This window comes from Aotus nancymaae, unplaced genomic scaffold, assembly GCF_030222135.1.
Source record: "Aotus nancymaae isolate 86718 unplaced genomic scaffold, 86718_ANA_hifiasm-v0.15.2.pri h1tg000103l, whole genome shotgun sequence".
In the NCBI taxonomy this organism is placed as follows: Eukaryota; Metazoa; Chordata; class Mammalia; order Primates; family Aotidae; genus Aotus; species Aotus nancymaae.
The window spans coordinates 5,615,082-5,629,140 of NW_026988518.1; the positions used below are offsets into that span (position 1 = coordinate 5,615,082).

Here is a 14,059-nt window from a genome sequence, read left to right on the forward strand (position 1 = left end):
CTGACTTCCCTGGGAAAACGTGAGAAAGTAGGAGAGAGGAAACAAACCATTCTTACACTAAGAACTCTTCCTCCAGTCATGTCTTGCAGGCAATATACAGTAAAAATAAACGACAGGAGATCCTTTCACATGATGGCTTACCATGCCACTCCATAGAATAAGAGTTGTTCTCCTGCCTGGCAACTTTACAAGCAAAACCCAGGAGGAGAAGCCAAGAAATAATTTAGAAAAACCAAAGCTTAAAACCAGTGGCACACAAGTCTGGCTGCATTTTTCAATTTCATTTTTGGTTTCTCTGCTTTTGGGTGGAACTCAATCCCACAGATGTCTTCTTCAATATGAGAACTGGAACCACAGAGCTGCAGATGTCACGCTGGAATTCTCCCAGAGGCAAACTGCCAGATGTGAGGCTGCTCTATCTCTGGTCGGACCGGGCGGTGCCTGGGCCAACTGACCCTCAGACCTGTGAGCCGAGCCGGTCACATCCATGGCTGACACCGGCATTCGCACGCCTTTCTCCCGCTAGGGGCCTTGCGAGGTGGGCAGGACAGGTGTTCTTGACCCTCGTGGGGTAGAAGAGGCCGCCGTGTCTGGGAGAGCGCCCCGCTAACCCACACCTTTACTCCGCTGCAGGTCCCGAGCCTCAGCTCCAGGTGGGCAAAGCGCCCGAGCGGAGCCTAAACCCCGTGCTTTCTACTCGATGTAAACGCCGCCGCTCCCACGTTATCACCAAATGTAAGGGGAAGAATCTTCCAAGGCGCCCGCCCTTTCTCGCCATAGACCTGCAGCCCACCTAAACTATAACGTCGGAGTCGCGGGCCTGGGTGAATTCGGGGACCTCGGGGGACTGGGTGCCTGGGGGGACCCGGACCCCGCCGCACCTGGACCCGCCTGCGCCCCCAGGCCGGCTCCGCGCGCCGCGGCGCGGTTGAATCACGGGGGTGAGTCACCCTTTGCAGGGTCCCGGAGTTTCCTACCGGGAGGAGGCGGGGCAGGGGTGTGGACTCGCCGGGGGCCGCCCACCGCGACGCCGGCTAACCCGGGCCGGGGGCGGGGAGACCGGAGGAGCGGCGGGGGCGGGGGCCGGCAGAGGCGCGGGAGACCGCGCGGCCGCCCCTTTATAGCGCGCGGGGCACCGGCTCCCCCAGACTCCGGGCTCCCCGCGCCCCCTCGCACTCCCTCTGGCCGGTCCAGGGCGCCTGCAGCCAACCTCCCCAGCCTCCGGGGCGCCACGAAACCCGCTCCATCTCGCCGCCAGCTCGTGGACATGGCGACCCCTGCCTGGCCCCCGGTCCCGCGCCCCGAGACCGCGGTCGCTCGGACGCTCCTGCTCGGCTGGGTCTTCGCCCAGGTGGCCGGCGCTACAGGTGAGTGGCACTCGCCCCTGGAAACCCGGGGCGCGCCGCTCGCGGGAGGGAGGCGACAGTCCTGGTCGGCAGCGGGCTCGCCCTGGTTTCCCGGGGCGCCCATGTTGCTCCCCGCGCCTACGGGACTCGGCTGCGCTCCCCCAGCCGGGCTTGAATGAACCCAGTCCCGCGGGCGCCGGGGAGAGTTGCTGGGAGGGACTTGGCGCCCCAGACCCCGCTGCCCCTTCTGCTAGAGAGGTTTGCCTGTTGTTGCATAAGCGGACATTTGGCTCCCGCGTTAACACTGGGGAAAAGGGCTTCCCAGTGAGTTGCTACCTTCGGTGTGATGCGGCGTGTTGGCGTGCACGCCTTGGCGTGCAGAGGTTTGGATATTATCTTTGATTATATGTGCATCTTCCCTTAATAAAGAGCGACCCTGGTCTGTTCCTGACCACTTTTGTTCTAGATTTGAGTAGAGGCAATCCGAAAGGGCTGGGTTGCTGCTTGGATTGGAGCAGGTACAACTTTGTCCATGCCCCATATTTCTATGCGGCTTTCGGGACTGCGTAGGAACTGCGACCTGCTTCGTACTGACAAAGCAGACCTTCATAATACATTGTCCTGACCCAGTACCTCCGGCGGCGTGCCAGGCCACGCGTCAACATGGGTCTCTGTGGAAGTTCAGTATAGAGACATTTCAGATAAAAATGGAAAAAGTGAAGTTTGGCTTTTTTTCATTTGTATGCAGTCCTAACTCTTGTCACACGTGTGGGATTCGCCTTTTTTTCCGTAACTTATTGAAGACCCTTCCTGGCGGGTTGAACCTGACTTCCTGAGCTGAGTCCTGGACTGGCACGTTGATGGCTCTGGGCTCTTCATGGTCAAGTTATAGACAGGGCTTTCCCCATGAATAATTTCAAACGAAAATGTCAAGATACTTGCCGGTGTCCTGGGATTCACAAGGTGAATCTTGTCATGAAGAAATTCTGGATCTAGAAAATTTTCAAGATTCTTTTTCTCTGATAATTCACTAATGAAGCTTTTGTGGTTGAAAAATAAAAAGTGAGGTTTTTAGTGATGTCAGGTGGGAAGGTGTTTTATACATCAACACAGTCGTGTGCTGAGAAGTGCATGTAATAATAGCTGTTTCACTGTTGTTTAAAGGCACTACAGATACTGTGGCAGCATATAATTTAACTTGGAAATCAACTAATTTCAAGACAATTTTGGAGTGGCAACCCAAACCCATCAATCATGTCTACACTGTTCAGATAAGGTAAGCTAGGCACAAAAAAAGAAAATTAAGTTTTTGATGGTTCTACTCTCCTATGCTGAACACGAATGTCTTTAAAGCTGATTACTGGATGAAATTATTTAACAGATGACAGAGAAGAAGGGATTCATGGCAGTTTGCTGGCTGGTGTCATACTCTGTCAAGCCTGCAACATTTCCAGACCTTAAACTGAGTGGACATTTTAATTGTTTTTGGAAATGATGGGAAGATTCCTAAGTGGAGTATAAACTGTGGCGAGGTGTACCTTCTTGAGTAGACACTGAAGTGTGCTTCGGGTCATGCTAGATTAGTTAAATCTCATCTCAACACAGATGTCTTTTTCTGTTACTGTCTAGACTGTGAGCCATGTCTAACACCTTAGGGAAGAGGTGGGGAGGAATTCCAATGTATACATTTTCCTTAAGCAGTGTTTGATTCATTCATCTTTGGACTCTGTGAATCAAAATTTGGCAGCATACACGATCTCAATGGAGGAGGCCAAATGCGTGACTCACTGAGCCCGGCAGAGCAGAAATACTCTGCTGTCTGCACCCTCCTGATCTGGGGTGGCTCTGCTTCCTGGTGCCTCAACTCTGATTGGCAGCTGTCCCCAGGAGCTGATAATTCAGCATATTCAATCTAAAGGTTGTATCTTTTTTGATGGTTCTCACCATATTCTTGGCAAGTTTTTGGTTTTCGAAATGTTCTAGGAGGCTTGGCAGAGATCTTATGAAATAGAGAATAGCTGCTGTGGAAATTATTTTAATGCTAATTATATAAAGGTACAAAAGTAGCACCAGCTAAAATTAAAGGTATTTTGCGGTTTTGTTTTGTTTTAGCTTGTGCCAAGCCCTTTACAGCATTAGGAATGCAACTTCTAGGTATGCGATGGATCTTTTAAGTGAATGTTCTTATTTTTCAAAATGAACTTCATGACAACAGTTGCCAAGCCAGAAGGGAGAATTTGCGTGCATACATGCATGCATGTGTGGATGTGTACAGAAAGGGGGAGAGAGAAAGATGAAGGGATTTCATAACCTGAAATAATGATTACAATTATGGTCAAACTTGTCAATTCAGATTTCACCAATTCAGAATTAGTAAGTAATTTCTCTGATACAGGCCTGAAGTTTACCTTAGTAAACACTTTCCTTCTAGATGATAAAAATTAGATTTTGGGAGGAATGCTTACCTCCTAAATATAGTCAGTCTAATATTTATAAGACTGCTTTGTTTTTTTTTAATGGGCACAGCTCCTGATCTGCAAACATCAGAGCGCAGGGCTACAGCTTAGGGGATGCTGGCCAACTCAGGGTGGTCCTGTGGACTAGAGAGTCTCTTGCTGGAGGGCCTGGGAGCTTTTTCATCAGCCTCTGCCTGAGATCTGCACACTTCTCCTGCCCACCCCAGGAATAAATGAGATTCCTGGTTAAAAAGGACCAGAGCAGTCATTTTACAGATGAGGAAACTTGCTCTGGGAAGTGAGGGATTTATTCATGACTGCACTGATGGCGAGTGCCCATGCCAGGTCTGGAACCAAGGACTCCCCTGTACCCACACACCACCCCTCAGGTGGCTCTGCCACAGCTGACGGGAGGCCCCAAAGCAGGGAGGAAGAAGGAAAGCCGTGCCCACTGCATCTCCTCCCTGCTTGTTTTCCTTCCCTACAGTTAGCATTGGAAGCAGCTGCCCCTCCTCTCTCCCCACTGCTCTCACTGCTGCAGCCTGGTTCCAGCTGCAGGACATTGTTCCGGTGCAGAAGCCCCTCCTTGGAGCTCCAAGTGCATTTTTCACCTTTGCTAGCAGTTTTCCATGGTGGTTGGGAAATGTTCGTGGCTTAAGCCTTAGCACAAGCCATCACCTGTAATATTTATTCCGTGGAAATGTTCTGAACTCTAAAGCTGAATTTATGGAGCTTCTGGAAAACAACCTGCAACCAGATTAGTGACTGTCTTCTGTCGGAATTCTTTAGTTAACTCAAAATTGTCAAATCAGAGGGTTTGCGACGTCTGGAGGAACGCTGGAGGCTTTTAAAGTGTTAATGCTCTTAATGACGTTCAGAGGGATTTTCTACAGAATTGTCCCTTCCTTACCTGTTTACACAGTTTTCCTAGTTACCACGATACTGTATATAACCTTGTGCTAAACTTTGCTGTAGAGTATGTGGTCGCTGGGAGGAACCGAATATGTGTCTCTGTGATACATAGAAAGCCGTGGGAGACTTTCTCACGTTATCTGAACAGCTATTTGCTATAGTGATAAAAAGAAAACAGCATAGTCTCATTTGCTTTTGCTTTTTGAAATGGAAATAATATAATAAAACACATTTTGGTCATTCTGGACCAAAATAGCCTCTCTACTTTTATCACATAAAGTTAAATAAATAGAAACCAAAAATATTTCAATATTAATCTTAGTTTATGCACTTTAAGATAAAGGATATTCTTACCCATATCCATTTTGGCCTGGTTCCTTAGTTCAGATTTTGAAAGAAAATATATTTATGGCTTTTATGTGTGAATTTAGACAATGGACTCCATACGGTGCCTGGTTTTCCCTGAGATGACGTAAGTGCAAACGATGGCATAGTCAGCGAGACCCTCCAGCCCTGCTGCTTGATGGGGTGCACAAGGGCGTGCACCCCTCATACCAGGCAGACTGTGTTCATATGAAAAGCATCATGCAGAAACTCATGCTGGGGACAGGGGAGGGAGAGGTGGATGCTCAGCCGGGAGATCTGAAGATTCCTGGAGCAGGTGGAGTTGGAACCGGCCTTGAACGTTGGGTCTGACTCTGGCAGTCAGTGATGCCAAAGGGAGGAGCAGCATGACCGTCATTTTCCATGGGGCAGAAATGTGTGAATCAAATTGCGGTGACACTTAACCTATTTATTATTTTGGTCATTTAGAAGAAGAATTTCCTTTTCAGTAGAAGTTCTTTGAATCCTTTTCCCTTCAATGATGTCTCACAAAAGAACGATCTGTCTTTAGCTTTTTAGTCTCAGACTTTGTTAGACAGATAGTATCTGTATTGTTATTCTGTTCAGATGGATTCACACCTTGCAAAAGCAGGGAGGCATGCAGTGTAATGGGCAAACAGACCCAGCCACTCAGGTATGTGACCTCGTGCAAGTTGCTTAGTGTCTGTGAGCTTCAGTATCCTCATGGATGAGGATTATTTCCTCATCCATGTACCTTCCAGTACCTTCTTGGAAGGATTACTTCAAATGAAGTAACATGCGTAAAGGGTCCAGTCGAGTACCTGGCGTATAGAGGAGTCAATGGATGATTAATAATAGCATTAATAGTGGTCATGAGAGAATATACGTATAACATGTTATTATGTAGGTTCACTATATAGACTATGCTGCATAGAATACCGAACATGACATAACAAACAATATTATATGATGTAATAAGTAGACTATAGTAAACAATCTCACTTTGTCTTAGTTGCTTCATCTTGATGGAAAACTGTTCTTTCTCCCCTGGAACCATGACAGAGTGTCTACATTCTAAGAAAGATATTTAACAAAATGGTTGGGAGTACAGACCCAGGAGTCAAATAGCTGTCTGGTTCAAAATCCAGCTGTGTGATTTTGAGCTAGTCACCCAGTCTCACTTTGTCTTGGTTACCTTATCTGTAAAAACAGGGCAAGTTACAGAGCCGTCCCCTATGAGGACTCAACATGCATCCGAAGTGCTCAGTGTTGCCAGATATGATGGCTCACACCTGGAATTTCAGCACTTTGGGAGGCCGAAGCAGGAGGATCACTTGAGGCCAGGAGTTTGAGACCAGCCTGGGCAGCATAGCAAGACCCCATCTCTACAAAACAATGTTTTACAAAAAGCAAAGTGCTCCGCACAGTAACTGCATCATTAGGGTTGATTGTAGAGTCCCGAGGTTAGCACAGAACAGCACAGCCAGGAAGCAGCCTGTTGTGTTGGGTGTAAATTGTAACATTCCACTTATTTTTCTTTCTTCTTTTCTTTCTTTAGCACTAAGTCAGGAGACTGGAAAAACAAATGCTTTCACATAACAGACACAGAGTGTGACCTCACAGACGAGATAGTGAAGGACGTGAACCAGAAGTACTTGGCGCGGGTCCTCTCCTACCCGGCAGGGGACGTGGGTAGCGCCGGTTCTGCTGGGGAGCCTCTGTTTGTGAACTCCCCAGAGTTCACACCTTACCTGGATAGTAAGTGGCTTGGGCTGTAATACCTTTTATTCTTGTTGTAAACATCCGAATATTCTTGTGATCCTGTGCCTTTAGGGGCTACTAAATAAAAAATATTTATTCTTCTCGGAAACTGGTAAGTACCACAGCCCTCTTCACACATTCCAGATGTGGTCGGAGAGTCACAGAATGTGAACTTCGGAGCTGATGACAGTGTCATCAAGTGACTTGCTTTCCTGGTCTGTCCTCAGACCTTATTACTGTCCTCAGTGAGCAGCTGAATGTGTGCTGGGAGAGGGCAGGGCAGGGAAGAGGTAAGGCTGGACATCCACCGAGGCTGGGCTTTCAGCTTTTCCCTATATGTGTCGTATGTCCTGATTTTTCTGTCCCATTATCAGACCAAAAATCCCAGTTGAGGACTTTTCCCAAATCGATGGAGAAAGTCCATGGTTTCCCTCTGAGCCCATAATCACCTCATCGTGCTGACCGTTTCCAAGCAGTTGGCCATGATTCGAGTTCCATGATGCGCCAGCACCTGCCCAGCCATCTGCCTGTGGCCCTCGTTCTGGTTTTGGAAAGGTGGAATACGTTCCTCCTCAGCCTTTGCCTCCATGAGCTGACCCCAGGAGCCCGTAAGAAACTGCAGATAATTCCTGTTAAATTCTTCTGCCAGGACTGTGGCTCTGAGCTGGGCATTTTACGTGAACGCCTGCAGCACGTTGAGTGCAGTGAGATTAGCTTCTCTTGGAAGGTCAGCTGGCTAGAATGCAGGTGTTCTGTTAGTGGGTTTTCTGTGTTTACCCCCAGCCGGCCCAGCGAGAGAACAGTTTCTAAAGGTAGGAATGGTGAGGAGAGGGGGTGGACGGACAACTCACCAACCATCCTCCTCTGCTATGTACGAAGTCGGGGGCGTGACCCCAGGTGAACGTGGCTGCCTTCCCAGAGCCCCCCAGACCCCCAGAGTGCTTCTGCCTGTGTCTGCTGTGGCCCCAGTCAAGAACGCAGCTGTGTCAGCAACCCCTTGGTGACTACGGCATGGTTGACATTCATCTCCCCCCTAGTTCATGGCATCCTTGTGATTCTCTTTTATATTAATAGTTCTTGAGGTTTTTTGTAAGTTACTTCAAATCCTTCCTTGGTGCAAGACAGGAAACATTTTATATGTGCCGCGTGTATTTGGCCTGTGCATCGATGTCCGTTCACTGTCATTTAAGCAAAGCACGTGGGATAATTGAGCCATTGCAGAGACCCAGTAGTTAAATCTGGCTTTTCAAGGTACCAAGGACATTTTCTGGGCTTTTTCACAGCCCTACATGTTTTTGAACCTGAAATACAGTTTATGCTACGACCCTGTTCAATATAGTGGCCACTTCCACATGTGGCTGTTGACCACTTGACATATGACTAATGCTGTAAGTTTAAAGTACACACTGGAACTCAAAAAGTGTAGAAATTTTTTTATATTGATTACATGTTAAAATGATTATATTTCAGATATATGCAGTTGACTCAAATATTGCATGGCTGAGAGTCACTGACTCCCTGTGCAGTCAAAATCCGAGTATAACTTTCAACTCCCCAAAAACTTAACTGCGAATAGCCTACCTATTAGTTGACTGTTGACTGGAGCCTCACCAATAAGATAAACAGTCGATTAACACACATTTTGTATGTTACATGTATTATATACTGCATTCTTACAATAAAGTAAGCTAGAGGAAAGAAAATATTATTAGGATAATTATAAGGAAGAGAGGCGGGGCATGGTGGCTCACGCCTATAATCCCAGCACTTTGGGATGCTAAGGTGGGTGGATCACTTGAGGTCAGAAGTTCAAGACCAGCCTGGCCAACATGGTGAAACTCCATCTCTACTAAAAATACAAAAATTACTCGGGCGTGTAGTGGTGGGTGCCTGTAATCCCAGCTACTTGAGAGGCTAAGGCAGGAGAATCATTTCAACCCAGGTGGTGGAGGTTGCAGTGAGCCAAGATTGTCCCACTGCACTCCAGCCTGGGTGACAGAGTGACACTCTGTCTCAAAAAAAAAAAAGAAAATTATAAGGAAGAGAAAATGTATTTATTATTAATTAAGTGGAAGTGGATCATCATAAAGGTTTTCATCCTCATCATCTTCCTATTGAGTAGGCTCAGAAGGAGGAGGTGGAAGAGGTGGAGGAGGTAGAGGCAGGCAGGCATACTTGGTGTAACTTTTATCCAAAAAAATTTGCATATAAGTGGATCCACAGAGTTCAAACCCGTGTTATTCAGGAGTCAACTGTCTTTAGTTAAATAAAATGTATTAAAATTCATTTCACCTGTTCCTTTTTGCTTTTTCTAATGTGACTACCAGAAAATTTAAAACGACATCTGAGGCTCCGCTGTCTTCCTTTTGGGCAGCACTGCCACAGAACGTCTTAGGGTTCGGCTCTGGGCCGCCACACCTGCTTTTCTCAGGGAGCTGGTTCTATGCGGATGTTTTATGTGAGAGATAATTAAGTTGTCAATTGTGATAATGAAACAGGATTTAACTTTGTACAGAATTCCTTGGTTCCAACCGAGCTCATTTCCTTTGTTCCAGCAAACCTCGGACAGCCCACAATTAAGAGTTTTGAACAAGTCCAGACAAAACTGAATGTGACAGTGCAGGATGCGCGGACTTTAGTCAGAATAAACGACACATTCCTAAGCCTCCGGGATATTTTTGGCAAGGACTTAATTTATACACTTTATTACTGGAGAGCTTCAAGTACGGGAAAGGTAAGCATTTTTAAATTTGTTTTTATGACCTGTTTTAAACTGTGGATACTTGGGTTTTACAGCCCATATCTTCCCCAATTAAAAAATAGCAGAACAGGTTGTTGAGAAGGTGGTGGAGTGGAGGCGGGGGTCGCCCGCTGTGGGGAGGGGTGGAAGATAGGCCCTGGTCCTACCTGTGACTCTGCACTGCATGTGACTCTGGGTAGGGCCCCCTCGGAAACCCAGGTTCCTCAGCCAACGGGCTGGATCAGATCTTCTCCAAAGGTCCTGCCATGCTCACATTCCTCCCTCTATTGGGATCCCAGGGACAATAATTTTGGTTTTGGTTCAATGCGTAATACTTCCTTCCTTTTTCTTTTACTGTAAATATCTTCTAAAGGGGCTAAATAGGGTTCAGTATGCCTAAATTGAATCTTTTCAGTCTCGGAAAAGGCATTTTTAGCAGCGATCAGGGGAAACTGATTAGCGAAGTCACTTCTAATCCTTCACGTGTCAGCTATGTTTGTGTAGGCTTTGCTTAGAACCTAGGTTTTTACTCTGCAGTGACTTAGTAAAGGGGAAAGAGTTCACCCTGAGCCCAGATGAATTAAGAACTCTATCTTTTTACAGAAAACAGCCAAAACAAACACTAATGAGTTTTCAATTGATGTGGATAAAGGAGAAAGCTACTGTTTCAATGTCCAAGCAGTGATTCCATCCCGAAAAGTTAACCAGAAGAGTGTAGAGAGCACCGTCGAGTGTACCAGCCGTGAGAAAGGGGATTTCAGAGGTGAGTGGCTCGGCCGGCCATTCACCTGGGAGTGTGTGTGCCCTGGGGAGCAGGGGGGCGGGGGGGGGGGGCGGCGGGGGGCGGGGTAGCTCCACCCTCAGGGCTGGGACGGTTTGGTTTTGCTTTTGCCTTTGGTACTGTTAAGATTTTGGACATTTAGCAATGTTTCTGTGTTGTTTGTGTCCTCGTATTAGCAAGTGTTTTCTGCAGCACCTACCGTGTGCTGCTAAGCCCCCTGTTGAGCACTGGATCCACAAACTATGTTTAGGATTTGGCATCAAGTCACAGATTTCCCTGCGCATACTTTCAGGCTTAAATTCTAATTCTGGGGGTGGCTTCTGGGCCAGCTACAGCAGGACCCAGTAGACATTTGTGAGTACCCGCTGTGGGCTGTCACCACAGAGGCTATGGAGTCTAATCTGTCAAGGGAAGGGATTGAGTATATCATGTATCCCCACGTGCATGCCTGTGTGTATATGGTCGACACGTGTGTACATGCATGTGCATACGTGGGGAGCTCAGACACATTGTGTAAGGAACAGTCCCTAACCAGAAGTGCTGTGGGCATTTAGACTCATGCATGAGGCTGCAAGCCTGTGCGTGTCACTCCATGCCTTACAGGGAAAGTATTCTGAATACTTTCAGTGAAGAAGAGTCAGGGGATATAAATGATGGCTTGTGCCGGTGTGGTGGTTCACACCTGTAGTCCCAGCACTTTGGGAGGCCCAAGCGGGCAAATCACCTGAGGTCAGGAGTTCAGGACCAGCCTGGGCAACATGGTAAAACCACATCTCTACTAAAAATACAAAAAGTAGCTGGACATGGTTGTATGTGTGTGTAGTCCCAGCTACTCGGGAAGTTGAGACAGGGGAATTGCTTGAATCTGGGATGCGGAGGCTGCAGTGAGCTGAGATCGCACCACTGGACTCCAGCCTGGGCGACAGAGCGAGACTCCATCTCAAAAAAAAAGAAATGATGGCTTAGCTCCACGTGAAGATGAGATTTGAACATTTTAAAACACTTTAAATAAACTATTCTCTCCTCTTTATTGCCACTGACAGGAGAGGTTTCTCTTTACCTCTGGTCCTGCACCCCTCTCAGCCATCCTACCCACAGCCTTCCGTCATCATCCGAAAGCCCAGCTCTCATTCCACTGCCTCTCCTTTTGTGCACACACTTCTCTGCTTCCCTGGCCCTTCTCTGTTTGCTAAAATGCATCCTTGGAGAGGCATGTCAAATGCCACTCCCACCAGGAAGCCTTCCTGCTGCACCAACTAGTTGCTATTTCTTCTTCACCTGAATCCTGGTAGCACTTTGGCTCTCCCATTTCGTACTCAGGGTTCATCTTCTACTATAATCATGGCCGTCAATCTCAGCATCATTTTTAGGCACTTCTTCCCAGCGTTGTTCTTACCTCCAACTACATATCTTTTCTGGACTGCGCGTTATTCAGTTTGTTAAATACCCATTAAATGTGATTAGCCATTGCCAATGACTCTGAAACATTCAGGGTTTAACAAATTCTTTCCTAATCTAAGTGTGGTAGAAAGAGTGGAAGAAAGAAATTTCAAATTGCACAAAAATAGGATGGTGTAATTTGGGGCTACGTCCTCAGTTTTGCCTACCGATCAATGGGATTTGAGCTCTCCAAGTTGACTGGATGCCTTTTATTTTTCAGAAATGTTCTTTATCATTGGAGCTGTGGTATTTGTGGTCCTCATCCTTGTCATCATCCTGGCTGTATCTCTACACAAGTGCAGAAAGGCAAGAGTGGGGCGGGGCTGGAAGGAGAACTCGCCGCTGAATGTCGCATAAAGGAAGCAGCGTTGGTGCCACTGCGAAGGCTATATTGCACTGCGAGAACTTTTAAGAAAATAGAATACATGGAAACACAAATGAGTATTTCAGAGCAGGAAGACCCTGGGATTCAAAAAGAGCTCTTGATACGACCTGTTATTACCATTAGCATTCTGGTTTTGCCATCAGCATTAGTCACTTTGAAATGTAACAAACGGTACTACAACCAATTCCAAGTTTTAATTTTCAACACTATGGCACCTTTTGCACATGTACTTTAGATTATATATTCCGCACTCAAGGAGAAACCATGTCATCCAAGCAGAAACGAATGACCAAATGCCTTAAAAAATCCTGCGCGGACTTTTTGAAAAGCTTTTGAGAGGCTGACTTCAAATCATGTAGGAAAGTAAAATGGAAATTGGGTGAATTTCTGGGACTTTTCTAACGTATGTGTGTCTGTAATATGGTGTTTAGGTTCCTCTTTTTTCAGGAGTACATCTGGAAATTGAATGTGTTAACGTATGGGAGACATCGGTATTTTGGGCGCCTCCCTAATATGCTTTCCAGTCTGCACTTTAACTGACTTAAGTGGTATTAAACCTTTGAGAGCTAACTATATTTTCATAAGACTACTGTACAAACTACAGAGTTTATGATTTAAGGTACTTAAAGCTTCTATGGTTGACATTGTATATATAATTTTTAAAAAATATTTTCTATGTGGGGATTTTCTATTTATGTAGGTAATATTGTTCTATTTGTATATATTGAGATAATTTATTTAATATACTTTTATATAAATAAAGGTGATGGAATTGTTACTGTTGTACTATTCTGCCTTTCATTTATGATTTATGTATGATTTGGTGTTTGTATTAGCTCGACTACAGTAACAAATGACTGTAAAATTGTCAGTGGCTTTGAACAACACATCTTTTTCACTTACAATACATTCTGGTGACTGTAGGTTGACTGCACCTCTTCTCAGTTCTTATTCTAGCATGCAAACCAGTGGAGAAGTCCTTAATTAGATGAAGGCAGAGCGGAAAACAAAAAACTGGTACAAACAGGCGACCGCAGCTTCAGGCTTTAAGCCCATCTCCTACACTTCTGCTCTGTATGGGCCCACTGTCACTTCTGTTCACATGCTACTGCCCCAAGCAAGTGACCAAGCCTGACGATACTCTGCCTACTAGAGTCACCACAAGGCACATGACGGGATAGGGATGTCATCTTACAGCGAAGGAAAAAGAGGGCACTCTACTTCAGTCTTCGAGAGCTTTCTTCCCATTGGCAGTAGTTTGACTACTTGGAGATGAGAAAACAAATATTCTTGGGATGATCGTATTGAAAGAAAATCAGGTAAAAGAACAATATAAGATAGGGAGAGATATAAGTGGATCTCTAGAGTCAATTAAAAGCAAGCTAGACTGAGCTTTTGGAGGGCAGGGACTGGGTCTAGTGCATGGTTTATACCTCTTCAGGGTGACTGTGCACAGTGGACTCAGTCATGGCTGAGGGGAGTTGACTTTATTATCTCTAGAATGTAGTTCTCCATTCGATGCAAAACAGTCTTATTCTCTCAACTGTAGTAAAAAAAGGATTCTAACTAGAGATGAAAATGAGGTTCTTGGCACCTACGGGGCCGCAAAACTGCTTTTGCTTCCCACGGTGGAAGGGGGCACTTACCATCTAGGAAAAACATCCAGGTGGCTGGCACACCTACCCAGAGGTGGTCCTACAAAGAAATTGAGCAAGCATTCAGATGAGTGGCCTCAGCTCACTATCCAGCTGTTAATAAATTTCAAGTCTATTTTGTTCCTTTGCATCAAAGGACTTTAACATTGTCAGTAAAATTCCAAACATGAACTGTTTTATATAACACCACATCCTAAGGAAGAATGCCTGAAACAAACCTTGGACGTCCTCACAAAAA

At 46.1% G+C, this 14,059-nt stretch overlaps 1 protein-coding gene across 3 annotated transcripts; it reads left to right on the top strand.

Annotated features, from left to right (window-relative positions):
• The first annotated feature begins 1,267 nt into the window (after positions 1-1,267).
• On the top strand, positions 1,268-12,952 carry F3 (coagulation factor III, tissue factor). Of its 3 annotated transcripts, none has more exons than XM_012458491.2 (6): positions 1,268-1,367; positions 2,511-2,622; positions 6,618-6,817; positions 9,376-9,554; positions 10,164-10,323; positions 12,002-12,952. In XM_012458491.2, exons 1-6 carry the CDS (start codon positions 1,268-1,270, stop codon positions 12,136-12,138), a joined length of 888 nt encoding a protein of 295 aa, XP_012313914.2. In that variant the 3' UTR covers positions 12,139-12,952. The 3 variants fall into 3 exon arrangements, with proteins under 3 accessions (XP_012313914.2, XP_064226299.1, XP_012313915.2); XM_012458492.3 differs by lacking the exon at positions 1,268-1,367 and adding an exon at positions 1,754-2,135; XM_064370229.1 differs by lacking the exon at positions 10,164-10,323.
• The last annotated feature ends 1,107 nt before the right edge of the window (positions 12,953-14,059 follow it).

Excerpts from the sequence above, each read along its gene's own strand:
- F3 (XM_012458491.2), top strand. The coding sequence starts at position 1,268 with ATGGCGACCCCTGCCTGGCCCCCGGTCCCGCGCCCCGAGACCGCGGTC. Across the intron at positions 9,555-10,163 it reads GAGCTTCAAGTACGGGAAAG|AAAACAGCCAAAACAAACAC; the intron begins GTAAGCATTTTT and ends ATCTTTTTACAG. Across the intron at positions 10,324-12,001 it reads TGAGAAAGGGGATTTCAGAG|AAATGTTCTTTATCATTGGA; the intron begins GTGAGTGGCTCG and ends TTTATTTTTCAG.